Below are 20,037 nucleotides of genomic sequence, written 5' to 3' on the forward strand. Positions count from 1 at the left end.
GTGATTAAAATGGTGATCATGCCACAAAATGCTTTTGTTCCATTGTTCATATAGACGTGAACATAGGCTGATATAAAGTGATATGACGGCACTGTATTTATATAGAAGTATTTAAACAGGCATATTTAAATATGCATGAAACGGCATGAAGTGGATCTATTTTAAAAGTCGCTGTTGCTTTTTATAGCAGCCAATTAGTAATTCACAGCTTCTCCAATAGAGACCGCGAACATAGTTACAGTCGCTATGGTACATGCAGGAGTTTCTCCATATTAGGGCAGACATTTGGACATTGGGAGGCTCTGGGTCCGAATCCAGAATCGCGACAAAACACACCAGGAACGGCGACATCTTGAAGCGCCGGCACGAAATATCAACACAGCGTAGCCCGAGTTCAAGGGGAGATGAATTAATTCGGGCATCCCCACACACACACGCACACACACACACACACACACACACACACTCATAAGAGCAGCAGAGAGCGAGCGGCGCTCCGCCACTTTTATCCGCCCGTCCTCGCCGCCACGGACACAACTTGTGCGGCTCCATCCTCCTCCGCCGCACCCGGCACCAGCACCGCGGGCCCTTTTACACACTTACTACCGCGCCCGGATTTTATCATCCTCACAACACACACACACACACACCGAGACCCGAGGCTAGAACAGTCGGACGTTTTGGGATCGGAATCGGCAGGAAAAGCCGTTCGTCTCCACCCGGCCGCCACATCGGCGAGGTAAGCGGCGCGTTTTTATTTCTTTGGGGTTTTTTTTATTATTATTTATTTTCTACCCAATGCGCAATTTTCGCGTCGTCGTCGGATGGATGCTAGCCCGGATGGTGTTACCGAGACGGATAACAGAGAGCAGAGAGCAATCTGCGCCGCCCGATCTCCCGTCTCAGCAGCTAGAAACGATGCTCAATCCTGCCGCCCTGCGCGACGATCGCGCTACAGATGCTGCTGCTGCTGCTGTGCTGTGCTGTGCTGTGCTGTGCTGTCTGCACATTCCGCGTCCGTGGCCATCGCATCACTGCAGAAAAAAAGTGGTCTGTTCTTCCTCCCCCCCATGTAATCTACAACATCCGTTTTCACATGTACACCACATTTCTTTCACAATTTCGGATGAATCGAATGGCCTTCGTGGAACATTTCGGTTGTGACCTAAATTTATAAACGACCTACATCTGGGACTTTACATGGAAACTTTATGTAAAGCTTGGGTATCTTGGAAATAAACCGGTCGTGTGGAAGCCCTGGAAGCCTTCAGCCAAGGTCTGCTGAAGGAAGAGCGATTCATTCCTCGAGTTCTTCTTGTAAAAATTGCTGGATTTATACCCAGGGGATGGGCTTATTCTGGGAAACCGAGGGTCTGCCTGGTCAGGGTTATGGTGGGACACATGGCGCATCAGCACTTCCAATCGGGATGTCCCAGACGTTGTCTGCTAAGGGAAAATTCCGAAATTTGTCTTTCAGCATCATCTTGTTAAATGTAGCACACATCCATTCATACCGTGCTGTAATTTAAAAAGAAATGGCTCACTCCCCTCAGAGCGTCTCTGGAGAGTCGAGCTCCTGAAATCCGAGCTCTTGGAACAAAATGTATCTGTGTGCCTGACTTCTGCAAAGTAATTTCAGCCTTTACAGCGCGGTAACCATGAGACGCCGCAGCCGCATCCTTATGCACCGATGGTGCTGAGGAGGACAGAACAAAAAGTCCCTCCGATTTTTCACTGTTTACATGCTTAGGAGACGCATCATTAGCATCACTCCCACTCTTCTGCGTCTTCTCAACAAAGGCCCAGAAAGGCCCACTTGTATGTGAAGACAAAACAAAGTAGGAGATGCGACAAAATGTCCCTTGTTCACCAGAATTGCAGCCGTGTGGGACACGTGTTGGCTTTATTTATTGAGCTTGGTGTGTCCTCTGCAGGTTTTTGTTCTGGTGCTCTTCACATTAAGCCGCAGTCATGGATGAAATGGACCTTCCGCAGATGAAGAAGGAGGTGGAAAGCCTCAAGTACCAGCTGGCCTTCAAAAGGGAGAAGTCCTCCAAAACAGTGACAGAGTAAGAACTTTCGCCCCCTCCTCGCAACTGCACAGTTTTACCATGAATGGAATAAAGCTCAAAAATGCCCATGGGCTATATGTGGCTCAAAAATGAACTCACCTTTAACTAACCGAAACCGAAACCCTCTGAAAACTGAAACCCAACGTAATATTAACGTTAAATATGCTGCTGCCATTTAAACGTTGCGATTAATCTGCATTTTGCCAGAAATAATCCCTCTGTGGTTCAAAAATGCTTTTATGTTGATCACCGCGCGAGAGGATTTAGCCGCAACCTTCCGGAAATCGTTGAATGATTACTGTCCGCCCTGAATGCGTGCCAGTTTATTTCACCAACAGGGCCCGCATGAACGTGACAAAGCGCGCAAGATAGAGCTCCTTGGCCTCAATGGTCATTGCTGTTGTGCTAAAAGTGGGTGTCCCATAAGGCCCGCTGTCTTGGAGCTGATTGTACTTATCAGGGGTGATAAGTAGAGAGCTTCTGCTGCCATCATTTTTTTCTGCCAGTGCTGGAGGGCCAGGTCTCTAAAGCTCTTCTGGAGCAGTAATTATCTCTGTGGTTATGGGACTGACTGGTGTGGCTGATGGTGCTTGTCCAGAGCAAAGTCCCGTCAGATTTCAGAGCAGTCCCTAAAATGGCCCATCTAGCGCAAACCGATAGGGCTTAGTGGCGTTTAACCCAACGCCATTACCAGAACCAGAGTGCCCTCACTGAGACACTACAGCAGTGTCTCATTTCCCCCATCCCAGGACAGTCTCCCTAAAATATGCATGAGGGTAATTTCTCCGTTATAAATTAGATTTCACCAAGCAGCGAGCCGTCCCATCTCCGGTTACTGGTGCAGACATGCCGCGGACTGTACAAATCAGTGCAGTGGTTTTCAGAGATTTGGGCCTGAGGGTTTTTTGGTGAATTAAAAAAACCTTGCACAGACCACGCTGAAGGTATTGCACTCAATTTCCGAGATAAACCGGCCTGCCCATCTTGTGCAGGACACTCCCCGGACATGACTTTCGTCTTTATGGTGTCCATGATGGATGGAGCCTGCAGGATGAGTAATAACTGTTATCCTATTACAGTAATATAACCCCCTCATTTGTGTTTGGCATAGGTTCTGCAGATAGGGTTCAGATAAACACTCAGTTCCGTATTGACATCTTGCGTTTTCCCAGATGTAGTCGGCTTCCCATCTATTCTCATTTTCAGTGCCATGCTCAGAAAAGAAACCTGCTGCTACAGACCTGTCAAGCCTGTAAATACAGTGATAGAACCTTTTCCTTATTCCTAAATCCTTATAGGATTATTGTGTATTAAATGTAAAAAGATATAGGACCCTTTGGATTTGTGTAATATTCTAATGATGGTGACATCTTCTTTTTTCCATAGTCTGGTGAAGTGGATTGAGGAGGTTGTGCCCGAGGACCCTTTCCTGAACCCAGAGTTGATGAAGAACAACCCCTGGGTGGAGAAGGGAAAGTGTATAATCCTGTAGTGGGTGGGGGGGGGGACAGGACGCGTCCCTGCCCTTCCCCCAGAGTCTGCACTGGGCCGCGGCAGGATGACGCTCTCCTTACCCACCTTCCTGCCCAAATCCTCCCCTCACTATGAATGTACAACAGCTGAACATCCTGATGAGGACCACCGCTACCATTACACCGAAAACATGAGCGCCATGCAGTCACTTGCAAGATTTGAAAGCAAGAAAAGAAAATTGCCATGCATTACTATTATAATCATAAATGTCTTTATATCTTTATATACAATTAACATTTTTGGGGATTTTTTTTTTTGCATATTATTCCTTTGGTGTTGTCAATGCAGCTTGCGCTTTTTTGTTAATGAGTTCAAGCATAGTGTCAAATTCCCACTGCCAGTAACAGGTTGATAGATGACTGCCTACATCAAAGAAGAGGAAGAATGAGAAGAGAGAGAGAGAGATAGAATGCATCTAGAAATGATCTTTATTTAGAAACTATTGAAGTCTGAGGCAATCTTGTGAGCTTCCTCTTTTTCTTTGTAGTCTGCAAATCATTCCTGCAGGCCAATGCACTTAAACACGCTGCACCCTCACAGAATTCTTCTTTTCAGGCATGTACAGATGAATCTGTTTAATTTATTAACTTATTTATAGTAATTTATTTATTTATGGGCCGAAGCTGTGTAATTTAGAGGTTACCATGGCCTTTTTGAGTGATTTTTTTTTTATTTGTTTATTTATTGTCCACACCATCCCTTCCTTCATTTGAAAATATTGCCACCATCAGATACTGCCTTGTACACTGTTTCCTTAAAATGAGAATGTATGTGTGTTGTAAGGGTTTGGTAAACCATTGGCAACCTCAGCTTTTGATTTGTGTGTATGCATGAAGCTGACGGGTTGCGCACTGGCCTGGGCGTTGGCCACAGCGTCCAGCAGCACAATCTGTTCATTGCCACGGCACTTAATGAGAAAAAAAAGGCAAGGATGTGGATTTCTTTATCGTTTTGAGTTCTTTTTGTTTTTATATTCAATATATTAGAAAACTGTCTAAATATCTAGCAATGTATCAATTAATTGTGGGAGTGCTTTGGGGAATTATGCATAAGATCAAGTACTAGTTTAAAGACTAAGCAATAAGTAATGACAATTTTTTTAATGAATGTTTTACAGAAACATTTATCCTGTTGAATAAAGTAGAGGATTTTTAGACAGCTTGAACAGTATTTGTCTGTTTCTCTTGTGTGAATGGGCCAACAAGGTCCAGGGAGAGAGGGAATGGAACTGAAAAAATGTTTACCTGTGCTTATTTTAGGGACTTACGTCACACAATCAAAATTTCACAGATTCACAGGCTCACGCATTCCGACATCAGTTCAACCTGGCGTTCATTTGCTGCATGAAGCAATCTCTCCCTCTCCCTGTTGCCTCTGTGGCCCAGATCTTGAGGAATTCATTATTCCACTAGCCACATGTGCACCAAAGGCTGATGCAGAGACCTTCTTGACTGTAAGGTCAAATTATGAGTGACTCAACTCCCCCTCTCCTCACTCACTGATTGAGTTCAGGTCTCCAGTGACACGACTTTGCTTTGAAATAGATGTTGTGTATGTGTAGGAAGAGCAGGCTATCAGGACCAGTGGACAAGTGAGCCCATCTTGCAGGCAGGCATCAACATTATAAAACCCATGAACATAATTACTTTGGCTCTAAATGCATCTCTGTCGATTTATTTGGAAAGACCATTCATGTGATATACAGGAAAAACATCTGTGATTACTTTTGGAGAGCGAGGCTTATGGAAATAGAGCCAACATGGGAGAGCTGGGCACTGGACATCTACAGCCCAGATGCTCCCAAAATCCAGGCTTCAGGGGTGGGCGGTAAAAAGAAACCTGTTGTAGAAAAAAAGCTCACATCAAATCACAGCCAGTGTGTTCAGAAACCAAGTGGGGAGAAAAATCCTGTGGGTTGAGAAAAGCGAGATGGTTGGCTTCAGAGCTATGCCCTGTGTTTGGGTAAGAGCACTGTGCTTTGTTTGAACCATGGGTACAGCTGCATTGCCTTTCAGAATCTTTTCCACCTCAGGCTATTACTGTTATATTAATGATTTACCTAAATACTGATATTAACATGTTCCGTATATATATTTCTCAGTGTTTTTTTAATATTCTCGCACAGTGTTAGAGAAAAATTCAAAACTACAGTTCAACGATTTTGAGGAAAATATTATTATTAAAAAAAAAAAATCTGTCATTATTAAATTTGAACAATGTTAGTGTTATACCACTGTCAATTAATAATTAATAAAAAGAATAATAATATAAAGTAATAATAATTGACTCAATACAGGACATGTATACTGGCCCATCGTCAGATTTAAAAATCTACTGCGAATAAATATGCTGTTTTATCAAAATATTATTACAGGGAAACTATTTAACTACATAAAACAAACATTTTACATTTACATTTACATTTACAGCATTTATCAGACGCCCTTATCCAGAGCGACTTACAATCAGTAGTTACAGGGACAGTCCTCCCCTGGAGACACTCAGGGTTAAGTGTCTTGCTCAGGGACACAATAGTAGTAAGTGGGATTCGAACCCGGGTCTTCTGGTTCATAGGCGAGTGTGTTACCCACTAGGCTACTACCACCCTAACCACAAACATAACCGAAACATAGTTCGATACTTTATTATTTATTATCATTATTAAGCTACAAAGGTTCTATTGGTTATTGAACAGGAAATATCAGGAGTGCCTTTAGTATTATTTAGTTTTGACATTCATTTTTTATGCTTGAAAAGGTGTTGGAAGGGTTTGGAAACAAGTTACATCCTAAAAATCACAGTGAATCTGTGTATCTGCTGTGATAAGGGCAAGGGGAGATTATGGTAAAAATCATACATAAATTAAATCAAATCCATCATTCAGTTAGATTTATATTACATCTCAGCCACTTACATTTGTTAAATCTTCATGTTTTCTTACAGTACCTTTGAGCCATCTACAGGGAGGGCCATTTATATGGATCCACCTTAATAAAATGGGAATGGTTGGTGATATTAACGTCCTGTTTGTGGCACATTAGTATATGTGAGGGGGCAAACTTTTCAAGATGGGTGGTGATCATAGTGGCCATTTTGAAGTCGGACATCTTGGATCAAACTTTTGTTTTTTCAATAGGAAGAGGGTCATGTGACACATATATTTGTAATTTTACAAGAAAAACAATGATGTGCTTGGTTTTAAAGTAACTTTATTCTTTCATGGGTTATTTACAAGTTTCTGACCACTTATAAAATGTGTTCAGTGTCACCAATCATTCCCATTTTATTAAGATGTATCCATATAAATGGCCCACCCTGTATTGTTCATAAAAGGCAGCTGTCGATGACACCCTACTCAGCCCTAAATTATAAAATAAAAAATTATAAAAATAAAAACTAACACAGCAGCATGCTCTCAAATCATCTGACAGGTTTGCCTGGCACACAATTGCTGCACCTTAGTATTTATACCCCAACCCAGACCAAGATGGCCGCCACAGAGGTTAATGCAGGGGATAATGGCATAGCGCACTCACAGCCCTCCATTCACTCTCGGATTAAGATTGGTAATCCCACTGGCCTTCGCCATCTCCTGCCAAGCCCCTCACGCGTTCATGATTGTCCTCCGCACCATGAGAAACCTGCACCAGATGACACTTTAATCTGCCCAAAGTAATCCACTCTCTCCCTCGCCCTCTATCAGCCCCACCAAATAGCAATTTATAAATACATATGGGCTGGAGCAGTGCCCCTCCCACTCTACTCAAATGTGTATGTCTGGCCTGGCATGTTCCACCCGTGATGCTCAGTAAAAGTGAATCCTCCTACATTTCAAATCTTATTGCCCTCTTATCTGAATTTAGCTGAATGTGCCACACAACGCCACCCTCATACAGCTTCTTGATTTTTCTGGGCATAATACAAAGCATACATTGCAGGATCTGTCTTGCAACAGCCAGGCTAGTCAGGACACAATAATGTCCTAAGAGACCCTGTCTCTAGGGTCCATAGGCTATAAATGGGTAGGGTGTGAAGGTGGCAAGTGAAAACACATTTTCACTGAAAATCATTTATCCCTTATGACATCTGATAATTCTCAAATAGGGCCAAGTCGTGGGGCCGTCTGTGCTTTGAAATAAATTATTTTATTCCAATGCTTACATTTTGTACACGGTTCAATGTTTGTTAAATCAAAAGCAACTTTTGAAACTAAACTACATTTACCACTGGACCATTATTCTCTTAAAGGTAGATGTGAAGTTCCTCTTTAATGAGAGTGAATGTCTGATGTGACACTGATCTTTTCCATCCCTGGTTCCCACTGCATGGCCAGTATTGCCTTAATATCAAGAAACCTTTGAAAACTGCTTGGACAGCTTCAGCACCAGCAATTAGGGGCTTTATAATGACTTCACACGTAGTTTCACTTTCACCAGATGGCACATGCTGTTCCAAGAGCAGCATACATCAGCAGGCAGACTGATGGTCGATTAAAGGTCGACATTTAACGGAATATGTGTGAGGTCCGGTGAAGATGATTTTATTTTACTAAAAACAGAATGTGCACTCTTATTTCAGGCCATGTGGATCAAGTGGAAGTACCATGCACAATGTGTCAATAGAAAGAGAAAAATCTTTTTCATCATATTATAATTTTTCAACATGCCCTTAACATTCACACAGTACATTGTGGTCGTTCTCTGTTAGATGGTGGCATCTTCTTCTGTTGCTTATCTGCTTAAAATAGCTCTTCCTGTGTTTAATCCTGAGCTGGAGTCCGGTTCTGACAGTCCTCGCGGGTGTTAAAACATGAAGAACCTGCAAATCAATTCTTGGTCTTTCCAGGCAAGTTTTCTACGAATCACTCTTACCGCCAACTCAAACACCTAATTGTCGATGCACCAGGCACAGCATTCTGATTCGCTTTCCTGGGCATTCAAGGATACACATACTAGCAGTCAGAATTCTCACACAGAAGCCAATGTTCCTTCACTGAACTTCAGCGTGTGACACTGTAAAGGTTATGATGTCACATTTCTGTCAGTGTCAGTGTCAGTGGCTTCAAAAGGAAGGTTCCAGCTGTTTTTATTTTTCATACTTCTGCTTGTTGTTTTGTGCCTGTGAACAAGCGGGTTTATAAGCACACTGGGTTAAATGATCCATGTGAAATGCGTGGTGATGTATGTGGGGTTTAAATGTCTCAGGCACCCTCATAGATTACAGAAATGGCCATAAGCAGAAGGATTAGTAGTCACCCCCACGACCCTGTCGGCCTACACTGCCTGGCATTTATGCTACTTGCCATTACAGGCCACCTAATGTTCTTTGAGCTTTAGCTGTGCAGACTTGTCCAAACCAAGTAAGGCCAAATGTTTATCTCATAAGATTTTTTTTACCTAAAATGGGAACAAAACTCATGTAAATTTTATATTCCATCACATCAGTTAATGTTGCAATAGCGTTGCCATAATGTGGCTTCCCAAGCTGTCCTTCAATCCCACGGATGCTGGTATGTAAAGCTCCTCTGAAGCACAGCTAAAACCATCTATCTCCCATTAACCTGCTTTTCCCAGTGCCACTTGGATTAAGTTCAGGAAGTTGCTGTTTCCCGGCTGCCCCATCCCTCATTAAGAGGGTCACGTCCCCCCCACAGTTCACGAGTCTCTGCTGCTTCCCTGCTGGACCCGCCTAATGAATCATGTGACCAGGCTGGCAGACGCCGGGCAGCCAGATGAACAGACAAGTGGTAACCCTGGCTGGCTAGGACATCCCCGAACAGGGAGTGGGAGCTGAACCCCACGCTGTAAACAGAACAGAGGTCTCCTAGTTGTAAACGCGTATTTTCTGACGCACACAGACGGCGCCCATTTCCTCCACGGCCAAAAAACTGATCCAGTTCTGTCACCGCGTTCCCCGAGCGCTCACCCGGCACCCAGAAAATATCTTGGCGCCGTCACGCACCTGCACGCCTCGATCTATCTGCCAGGTGCCAGGGGAGCCAGGCCGAGTCGAGGGCACCGCTTCATTTCGCTAAAATAGGACGGAGCGCAGAGTTCCGAGACAACCAACCCGCTTCTTTCACCTTTTCTAAACTGTCCTGGGCTAATTATACCCACGATTGTAAATCCGACGTCTGTGGAGAGAGCGCTTGGCAGAGGGATTGTGCTCTCTGGCCTAGTTTTTTTTTTTTAGCAAAAAGTGGCATGAAAAGAGGGGGGCTTGAACAAAACCTGTCCGCTGCATTGATACTGGGTCAGCTCCTGCGCGTGGCATCCCTGCACCTGAGGCAAGGTGACTTTGTTTCTACCATTAAGGCAGATCTCTTGTCATTAGGGTTTGAGTTCAAAGAAAACAAACTGCTTCCTGCGGGCTCGACTGTATTTCTCTGTGGTGTCATTACACGGCTGATCTAACCCCTGTGGGCACGCAGTGTTTACCCAGAACACCTAGCTCGGTGGTCCCCCGGGGACGAGCGGCTCTGCCACTCTTTTACTTCATCTCCCGGGCAACCGTACAAACCCCGATGCCTCGTTCGGAAGGCCGCCGTCCAGACAAGGCGCTGGCTCCGCACAAAGAGAGGCAAACAAATTCTGACCGACATCCCGCCCCTGGCACAGAGAGGACTTCTTTTTTGCAAGAAAACCAGAGGTTCGATGAAGCTGTCACCCCCAAACGTCACCCAGGAGGAGACAGACAATGGCTGTGTGCTGTGACCGTGGCTCAGCAGTGCCTCTTTAGCAGATTAAAGCCTCCGAGCTGACAGCTCTCTAATCTCTAGTGCTTTGTTAGTCTACCATGTGGTGAGGAAGCATCGCTGCTCGGTGGGGGGAAGGGGGTTGGGGGCCGTGTGTGTCTGTGTGTGTGTGTTTGTGCGCTATTGCATGGGTAGGCAGGACCACACACGCCTCACCTTAACGGCAGAAGTGTGTTATTTCCTGATGAACTCCCTAAACTCAGTACGCTCCTGCAGAGGACGGGAACGGCAGTGAGGACCAAAAAAAAACGGAAAGAAAAAAAAAACCCAGTTGTGTTCGTCTACGGTGACTGCGTTGTGTAAACTGACAGCCTCACCCCCTCGAGTGTGCGGGCCGTACGCTAACAAGGTCCCCCCGCGGTTGCCATCCCTGACTCATCGCTGGGAGACCACGCTCACCTGTGAGATGAGGCGGCGCTCAGGAAATGTCATGGCTACATAAGCAACAGCGCCGCGCTGGGCTGGATCTCGCAGGGGGGGGGGGGGGGGGGGGGGGGGGGGACGTTCCTGGCAAGCTGAGCAGCCGTCTTCCGTCGTACTTCGTCAGGCTCTGAGTCTGCAGTTCACATGGGGACTTGGCAAGAACTTGGTCCGATGCCACTTTTCTATAAGAGAGAGACTATGTTATGGATAATTAATGAAGTTGGGAGGGGCAGGGTTTTGCACTGTGCGTTGACAGTGAAAGCACTAACACTACTTTGAAATATTTATCGCCGAGGCAGGAGCTTGGATACATTTAAGTTTGGGACTCGAGCGCAGACTCAAATCCACTGCATGATGAGTGCTCAAGTAATGTGGAGACTGGGCGAGAGCTACCAATGTGCTGTGAGCTATTTAAACAGCATTCATCGCACTGAAGCCACTCTCTTGACGCTCCTCTCCTTTTCCACTCTTCCTACCGTCCCACAGGCCTAATTAAGCAGCAGAAGCACAGGAAAGCTCAGTCAGCCAATCCAAATGCATTAACAATTCATGGACAGGCGTCACAGAAATAACCCAGGCCTTCTTCCGTGCGTGTGGTTGGGATGGGGGTGGTAATGAAGGTCTGATGGGGATCAGGGCCTACCATAGCTACGCTCGTCTCATGGCCCTAATGGACTCCGGCTTCCCCCTGAGCGAGCTCGGTATTACACCAGAGACTCAGCTAATGTCGGACCCCTCAGCCACATTTCACGGCCCGGCGGCTGCTGTTAGTGCACCATGACTAAACCATGACTTCCAGCTGTTCTGTAACGCAAAAATTAATTTCTTGTTTCCTTCACTGTGTAACTGTGGTGAATTGCTTAACTAATTAAGTGGATCATCTCATTCCTGGGTTGTCCATGAAATCCATACTAGCTCTTTTCTGCACAATGTTTAATACATTCTGAACTCTTCTTTACTTTACTTTAATTAGCAGACGCTTTTATACAAAGCGACTTGCAAGAGGAAGACACCAGCAACAAGAGGAAGACACCAGCAACTCTAAATATCCTTCCTTGCCTATTTCTGTATTTGAACAAAAACCACAACAAGCATCTGGAGAGAAAACTGGTCCTCATGTCATGAGTGAAGGTTCTTCATATGAGTTTAGTTTAGTTAGAACTTTGGTAGTGCTGCACTGAAAATGTATTGTATTGTTCCAGATAGACAGATATAAAAATATCTATGAATATTTGGAATTCAGATTGCAAACCACCAGAACAATAGGTCAAGATGGCACAAGCAGCATTATATGTGGACTCCTTACAACAGCTAATGCTTGTGGGGTTTGTGTTTTGTAAAGAATCAGGCTCCTGACAGCTCTCGCCCACAGTAAATAGGTCTCAATTTGCGAGCGAGGTCCACCCCTCTACTTACTGCATCTCCCAGCCAAGAGAATGCTACTCAATAAAACATTGCTGTCATTGTAAATCTTTAATGGTTCTGTCTTAGAGCATTAGCCCACATGAGCACACATTTAGGGCATCTTCTCTGAGTAAGTCACTGTTGACTCCTCCCACAGAATTCATTGGATGGGATGTAACAGTCATTTAGCAAATAAAGTATGTGTAAAATAGCAGCTTTATAGTGATTGTGCAGAATGAATTTTTGATACACTGGCACACGTCATTTCAAAATAAAAGCTTAAAAAAATGTTTTTATGTTTGAAAGTGTTCAACCTGCAAGCATGCTCCTGTACAGCATGGATCAGCCAAATAGTACAAATCAGGTCCCTTGCTCTGCTGTGGAGATGTATGGAAGCACCTTCTGTTCAACATGTACACAGTCATAAACGGTATGATAAGCAGTGAAATGCTTTTGTGACTGCTACTGACCTCAATATTGCAAATATTTCAAGTATTCAAGTGAAAACAATATGCAAATATTGCAAACATAACCAAATATTACAAATGTACAGTACAGGCCAAAAGTTTGGACACACCTTCTCATTCAATGTGTTTTCTTTATTTTCGTGACCATTTACATTGCTAGATTCTCACTGAAGGCATCAAAACTATGAATGAACACATGTGGAGTTATGTACTTAACAAAAAAAGGTGAAATATCTGAAAACATGTTTTATATTTTAGTTTCTTCACCCTTTGCTCTGATTACTGCTTTGCACACTCTTGGTATTCTCTCGATGACCTTCAAGAGGTCGTCACCTGAAATGGTTTTCCAACAGTCTTGAAGGAGTTCCCAGAGGTGTTTAGCACTTGTTGGCCCCTTTGCCTTCACTCTGCGGTCCAGCTCCTCCAGCTAGGCTGTCTCGTCGTTGTCAGAGATCAGGCCCAATACCACAGTGCTGTCAGCAATCTTAATGATGGTGGTGGAGTTTGTATTGGCTGCACAGTCGTAGGTGTACAGAGAGTACAGCAGGGGGCTCAAAACACAGCCCTGGGGGGCTCCAGTGCTGAGAGTGATGGTGGCTGAGACGTGTCCGCCCATCCTTACTGCCTGTGGTCTGCCAGTTAGGAAGTTGGAGATCCACTGACAGAGAGATGAGCTGAGTCCCAGGTGCTCCAGCTTGGTGTTGAGTGTGGAAGGGATTATCGTGTTAAATGCTGAACTGAAGTCAATGAAGAGCTTTTTAACATAATCTCCCTTCCGAGTGTCCAGGTGGGTGAGTGCTGTGTGGATGAGATGGGAGATGGTGTTTGTCTGGCTCTGGAGAAACTAACGTATATAATTAAAAAGAAAGAAGGAACTTTATTCACTTCTTGTAAACTTATGTTTGGTGATGAAAGGTCTTTCGTTATCTACGTCAGATGTGCACTGCCCCTGCTTTTATCTTTAAAAAATATATTTGATTATTTTTGCATGTTTATGCTGATTTTACTTTGTTGGGTAGGGTGGGTATTTGCAAGACACTTAACCCAGTGTCTCCAGGGGGGGACTGTCCCTGTAACTACTGATTGTAAGTCGCTATGGAAGAGGGTGTCTGCTAAATGCAGTAAACATAATTGTTAGGTGAGCACTGTCAGTCATTCCATTTCAAATGTCATTTCAAAAATGAAGTTTGCCTTCTTGAAGAGCAAAATAATGACACAAGCATAAAAGGCTGGGCGGGTAGTTACAATCCCTCCATGGCTCGGACAAGGTGTGAAGTGGTTGTTGTTCATTGTTGTTGTTCAGCTGATAAAAGGGAATCAGCCAAAATGTAAGCCAGTTATGGCTTATATACTATTATGCTATAGCACTCACAATCACCTCTAGAGCAACAGTGTCATTACAAGACAGAGCGAGCTGCTGCTGGCTAGTCAGCACGCCAACTTCTGTAAAAGATCTCACATTCATTTCTTCACATTCTTCTGATAATTTTGTTTTTGTTCATCTTTAATGCTTTTGTCATTCTTACATTGGAATTCTTAACTTTAAAGACAACAGCTGTCCGCTACACAAGATCTTTTCCACCCTTACAATATTATATACATACATTGATTCAATGATTGGCTTCCATTGGTAAAACTTAATTACTACACCATGTAACAAAGTGCAATCCACCAATACCTTTCTCCACTGATGTCTTAAGCACTTCAGGGAATAGACAATATTGTTACTGTGCAATGGCCTCACTAAGGAGCTTAAGCATTTGCATCCATTCAGTAAATTACTTGCCCATCTGTTAAATAATTTGAAACCCAATTGTGAAAAATAATTGTAGACAGCACCAACCATTTTGTCTTCATTTTAAATGGGATTATTGCAACATTGCTCTGCAAAACATCTTGCTGAACAGATGCAATTGTGCACTCAAGTATGTATGTTTTCCCTGGGTCGGACATAGCCATTAGGGTTATGAGTTTCATTTTTCAGATTTCTGGTTGGTGAATGTCCGTGAGCGAAAACATTCATACGACTGAACTCTATGTTTATATTAATCTTAATATATTATTCAACTCTTTTGCTGTATCATTTTGCAACACAAAGCAACGCACACAAAGACACAAGTGCACAGCACAGCAGGGTTTTTATAAAAATTAAAGCCAGAAAAGCAGCCCTCCCTGCACAACTAAGTAGAAATGACAAATCATTATTGCCTTACCACAATGACTTTAATACCATATGTATATTTACATAATATCTTATATACATACTCACAAATTAGATTATTAGATTATATAAATACATTTAGTACCATATTTAGTATTAACATTTATACATTATAAGACTTTCCTGCATATAAGGAACCTTTTGAAAATATATTAATACATAAACATGTTTTGCTTTCTTAATATAGCAAATTATCTGACCATATACAGATTTAGGGCTTACTTAGCCCTCTTCATACTCAAAAATGAGACTCTGAAACTGTCCTATTCTGTTTTCAGCAGTTGCTCTTGATTCACAAGCAGACCATCAACAGTTTTGACAAAAATTCTTGTCTTCTCTTAAGAAATCATCGCAGCAACCCCCATCTCTTCAGCTCTGCCTTGATTGAAGAGGGGTATTATATCAGCCAGGTATTAACATATTTACAAGGAAACCTTTCTGTGGTGTTGGTTGAATATAACTTGCCTGGAAGACAGAAGAGCTGAAAACAGACTCCAGAAATGTGTTTTTAAAGAACTGCCTCCCCAGTTTGAGATACTGCAGGCCCATCAACCATGAGGTCCAGGGCATAAAGACACAATGAGACCGAAGCAATCAAAATCCATCGCCATCAGAAGCGCTTTCTTAACATAGCCTGTCCACATCATGGATCCAGCAGCCTGTAGCTCCGGGTGTGGTGGGTCGGGGGCATCAGTCCTCGTTGCTAGCTGACAGGCTCATGTCGGTGGTCTGGTTGCTGAGGGCCTGCTCCAGGAGAGCATGCTGCATGGTTGCGGGCAGATAGAGGAAGGCGTAGAGCAGCCCCAGCAGCAGCAGCGCGATGATCAGGGGGACGCCCCAGTCCGTGGTCATGATGGGCTCATCGCAGCGAGCCTGCAGAAAGGACCCCTGCATGTTTCCTGTGTGAAGAATGAAGGTTTCTCGCTCCTCGCTGGTGTGCCTGCCCCTCAGCAAGCCGGACACCTGACAGATCCTGTAGACAGTTGGCGGCCCTGTGCCACTGCTGCCAACTCTGCCCGTTCAAAATGCCAGCGAATCAGGACTGTCGTGGTTCATACATCAGAGAAAGGGAGAGGTGCCACGCCAGGTTAAACGGACCTCCCAGTGATAGGAACAGGAGGACTGACTCAATCAAAAATGAAACACAAAAAACAACTAAATATTCTGCCACTAAGCCCTTTTATAGGATTTTACCGTGGTAGGACTGACGACTACAATGCCTATCAGGCAGCCCAGGGCAAATCGACAAATTAAGCTAGAGACAGACCAGTTTCAACTGTTATGCAATGCCACCCAGCCACAGGAACTACATGTGAATATTAATATCTGCTGGCATGGTCCTTCTCACCAATGAGGGAAAAATATTTGGATTATTACATAAGGTTCCTTGGAAATAGATTCACGGTGCCCAGACATATTTCAGCTGCTATCTGGTTAAACCATCAGGCAGCTAAGCTTTTGCTATTTCCTAAATACATGATCATACATTATTACATAACAGCTTGGGAAGCATCAATTTATGGTGATCAATTTAATAGAGAAATTAAAGAGTTACTTTTTGTGCTGTAAGAAAACAATCTTTTCACCTTTACTAGGATTGATTAGGGCTTTCAGTCTGGTGATGGATGGCTCCCACTTTTCATTTCATCTCTGTTCATTTCTCACTTTGTTCCAAATCTTTGAAGAAAAGAAAGGCGGTCAAAATAAGGACAAACATGCTCTAAATTAACCTGTTCTTGGAACAATGAGAACAGGAGAAAAATGGGATTTGTGTTTTGCCTGGCCCAATCTCCTCTGTCCAAGGCCTCTTCTTGAGAGAAAGAAAAACCAGGACACCTCAGTCTAACAAACCAATGGAAAAGTCAGAAAGAGTCCATTGCCCCTTATAGGAACCATATAAATAGCCTTATTTGTTTGGCATCAATAAACACTTGAAGAACTATAGACAATTTATGTGTAAAAGGAAGAAAAAAATCCCTGAAAAGCAGATGTTGTTAAAGGAGTGGCCACCAAAAACAGTGCATGGCATCTTATGTGTCCAAGTCCATAGAGGATGTGCAGGTTATGACCTGGTGCATCCAGAGCGGCCTTCCCTGTGGTTGCAACATGCATACGTTAATGTTAAGAATAGGCTGGCATGAAAAGTGCTCCTTTGGTGCATTTAGACAGTTCCTGCTCACCATGGTTGCCTGACATGAAGCCAGGAACACGGAGAAATCAAAGAGTATTGGATCGTGGACTCAAACCGCAGCAGTATGACTCACCTCTGTAAGGCCTCGTAGAGGAGCAGCATTAGTTTGCGGCTGCCTTAAATAGCGGAGGGAGGATTATATAAGACCTTGTGCGACATGCCTTCATGCAGTGTTTGGAACTTATATATATATGAGTGTGTGTGACACAAAGAGAAGAGGTGAGAAGTAGAGGGATAAGACGGTCCTGAGTATTCGTGCCTCCAGCCCCTTAACACGGGCAGAACTAATCATCCCGACACACATGCAGTTGACGCGGCGATGACTCCGTCTCCCTTCTGAAGGGATAGTGTGTTGGACGCCCACAGGCATAGGGGGCTGGATGCATTATATAAAAACGTCTTCCACCGAATACGGCACTCCACAAACGACAAAAAACCCACACAAAGCAGGAGGCGAGAGTCGTTTCTGAGCCGGTCATCCCCCGGCCTTCCCTTTGAATAGTGTGGGATGGCCTGGAAACAGAAGTAGGGCTCAGGCACGACAGCGTCCGGAGAATACGTGAAGATAGTCTCGGTTCAACTCAAAGGCACTGCGTAGATTACGGAGGCAGCAAAGTGAAGCAGAAAATAAACGCAAATGAACGCTGCGAATACATGAGACGATCTTGTCTTTATCTACGTGACTAATCCATTTCAGAAAGACTCTGGATGTGATAGGTTAAAAAGAAGCTCGTGCGCGTTCCTTTGCTATGGGAGTTTCAGGTCCAAAACCTGTTGTTCCTTTTCTTTCTATTCCCATTAATTTAATCATGTGTGAGAGCGTGTACGGGGTTTCCTCTTGGGGTGGGGGGGTTGGGCATGATTATTGGAGATGTAATTAAAAGGCGTAAACAAAGCTCAGGGATTCGAGTTTCGCAGCTGCGTGCATGAGGTGAGGGGAGTAAAGAAGAGGAAAAAGAAAGTCGCGCAAATTTAATTGCGCTCTCTCATTTGGCGTGTGGTCTGGAGAGGATGCGTGGGGCGAGAACCATTCAAGTCTGCCCACCACCTGTTTACTCTCGTTTTTTTTTTTAAAGGACGATATTGACCAGGCTGTGGTGCTGAGGGCAACCAAATCAATGAGAGAGACCCTCAAGAGCCGCAAGAGCCCCCAGAAGCCTGGCCGCACTGGCAATGATTAAACACCGCATACATAAACAGCGGGGGTGTGAAATGTTAAGTCGTGAAGGAGCTGCTGACATCGATAGTGAGGGGCCAAAAAGAACAGCATGACCCACCATCTTCGATCTGATTTTCATTTCTGGTTTTTAATGCGGTTGTGCAAGCTGAACTAAACGAATAATCCAGCAGGTAACTACTTTTTTGGTTTATGTTCTAAACACTATATTGTGTTAAATGGAATAATTTGTAAGCTTTATGATGCACACAGTACAGCAAGATCATTTTCACAATGTCCTAATGGGAAAGCTACTGTAAAAGAGGCTCGTTATTTGTGTACACACTGATACAGAAGATATTTTACAGCAACGCGTCCCAGTCAACACACCTTTGAACAGCATTAAAGCCGCCTGACTTTCCTTTTTTCTTTTAGCCTCGGTTGCTTTTCATCCGTGCACTTGCCATCAGCTCCGCTGAAGTGATTATACAAAGACCTGACTGGTTTCTGCACAGGAGAGGATAAAAACAGCACCATATATGGCATTACAAATATTGAGACAGGAATAAGTGCATTGGGGTTACAGCGGCGTCACGGCAGTCACTGTTCACTTGAAGGGTGCATTACAGCGGGGCAAGAGAGTGACAGTTTCCTGTTTCTAATGGGAAGGTGGCTTTACGAGAGACTGAACATCTTCATGATAGCCTGGTCCTTAGAGTGTCCCTGACATTATTCAGAATCAGAAAGACACCGCCAGACACAATCTGGCCAATTGCTAACATTGACTGAGTGTGAATATAAACACGTGAGACGTTTCTGTCATGTGCAAGCTGCACTTGACCAGCACCATGACAGATGCCTAGGTCTCTTTTGTGAGAAAGAAAGAAAGAAAGAAAGAAAGAAAGAAAGAAAGAAAGAGAGGACCTGCATCTTGGACTCACAGGAAAATCACAGGATCATCATATGTTTGTGGAGCAGCTTTTACTGTAAATGCTAATGGGATCATTCCAGAAAATAAACCCGTAAAGGGAAAGACAAATCCATAAACAGCTCATGGAAATTATCGACTGTCCATTGGTCAATAAAATGCTTGCTCGTCCTCTCCAATGACATTGTCATCTTAAACTACTCTTGTATAATTTTAACAATGCCATCTGCCAGATGCGACCGTCTGGGGGATTACAGGGTGGCCTTACACAGCATGGGCATCTCTCCATGGCTCATATTATCAGTTTGCCCACAGGTAGGCTGTTTACGAATATGTATCTATACATGGCATACAGAACCAAGCACATCTGTAAAATGCCCTCAGCCCCGCAACTCGTACCCAGATTGCAACTGGCACAGATTAAGGGCCCGTTCTTATTGGACTGCTGCCATATGCTCATGCAGCTGCCCGTGGCTGCCAGCAAGCATGCAGGATTTACACACTAACAATCACGTGCCCCCGTGACTGGCACGCTGCAGGCACAAACCAATTAGCGCCGGCAAAGATCAACCCAACAGCGCCCTCTGCAGCCAGACTGCTGAAGTTAAAATGGAAACGAAGAGGAAGCAAATCCTTTCTCACCTACAATTGTTTACTACAAATTTTATGTGTATTTTCGCTTCTATTCTTTTCCCCGGTGCATTCATGACAACGAAACATTGTTGAATGAGCAAACATTTATTTTAATAACCCTAAAAGCAATCTATAGCGCCACCTGTCGTTCAAACTAGTACTTTTTGGAAAACGCAGGCAGGCAGAGTTAATCAATTGAAGAAAGGCGGGCTCGCTTACAGAAACACTTTGAACATTTGCTATTACATTTATAGA

General features: G+C 44.0%; 1 protein-coding gene across 1 annotated transcript; it reads left to right on the forward strand.

Moving 5' to 3' along the window:
* The first annotated feature begins 257 nt into the window (after positions 1-257).
* gng13b (guanine nucleotide binding protein (G protein), gamma 13b) lies at positions 258-4,770 on the forward strand. The gene is made up of 3 exons (XM_028986896.1): positions 258-739; positions 1,935-2,069; positions 3,459-4,770. The coding sequence occupies exons 2-3, from the start codon at positions 1,972-1,974 to the stop codon at positions 3,562-3,564; spliced, it is 204 nt and encodes a 67-aa protein (XP_028842729.1). The 5' UTR covers positions 258-739; positions 1,935-1,971; the 3' UTR covers positions 3,565-4,770.
* The last annotated feature ends 15,267 nt before the right edge of the window (positions 4,771-20,037 follow it).

This window comes from Denticeps clupeoides, chromosome 7 (assembly GCF_900700375.1).
Source record: "Denticeps clupeoides chromosome 7, fDenClu1.1, whole genome shotgun sequence".
Classification (NCBI taxonomy): domain Eukaryota; kingdom Metazoa; phylum Chordata; class Actinopteri; order Clupeiformes; family Denticipitidae; genus Denticeps; species Denticeps clupeoides.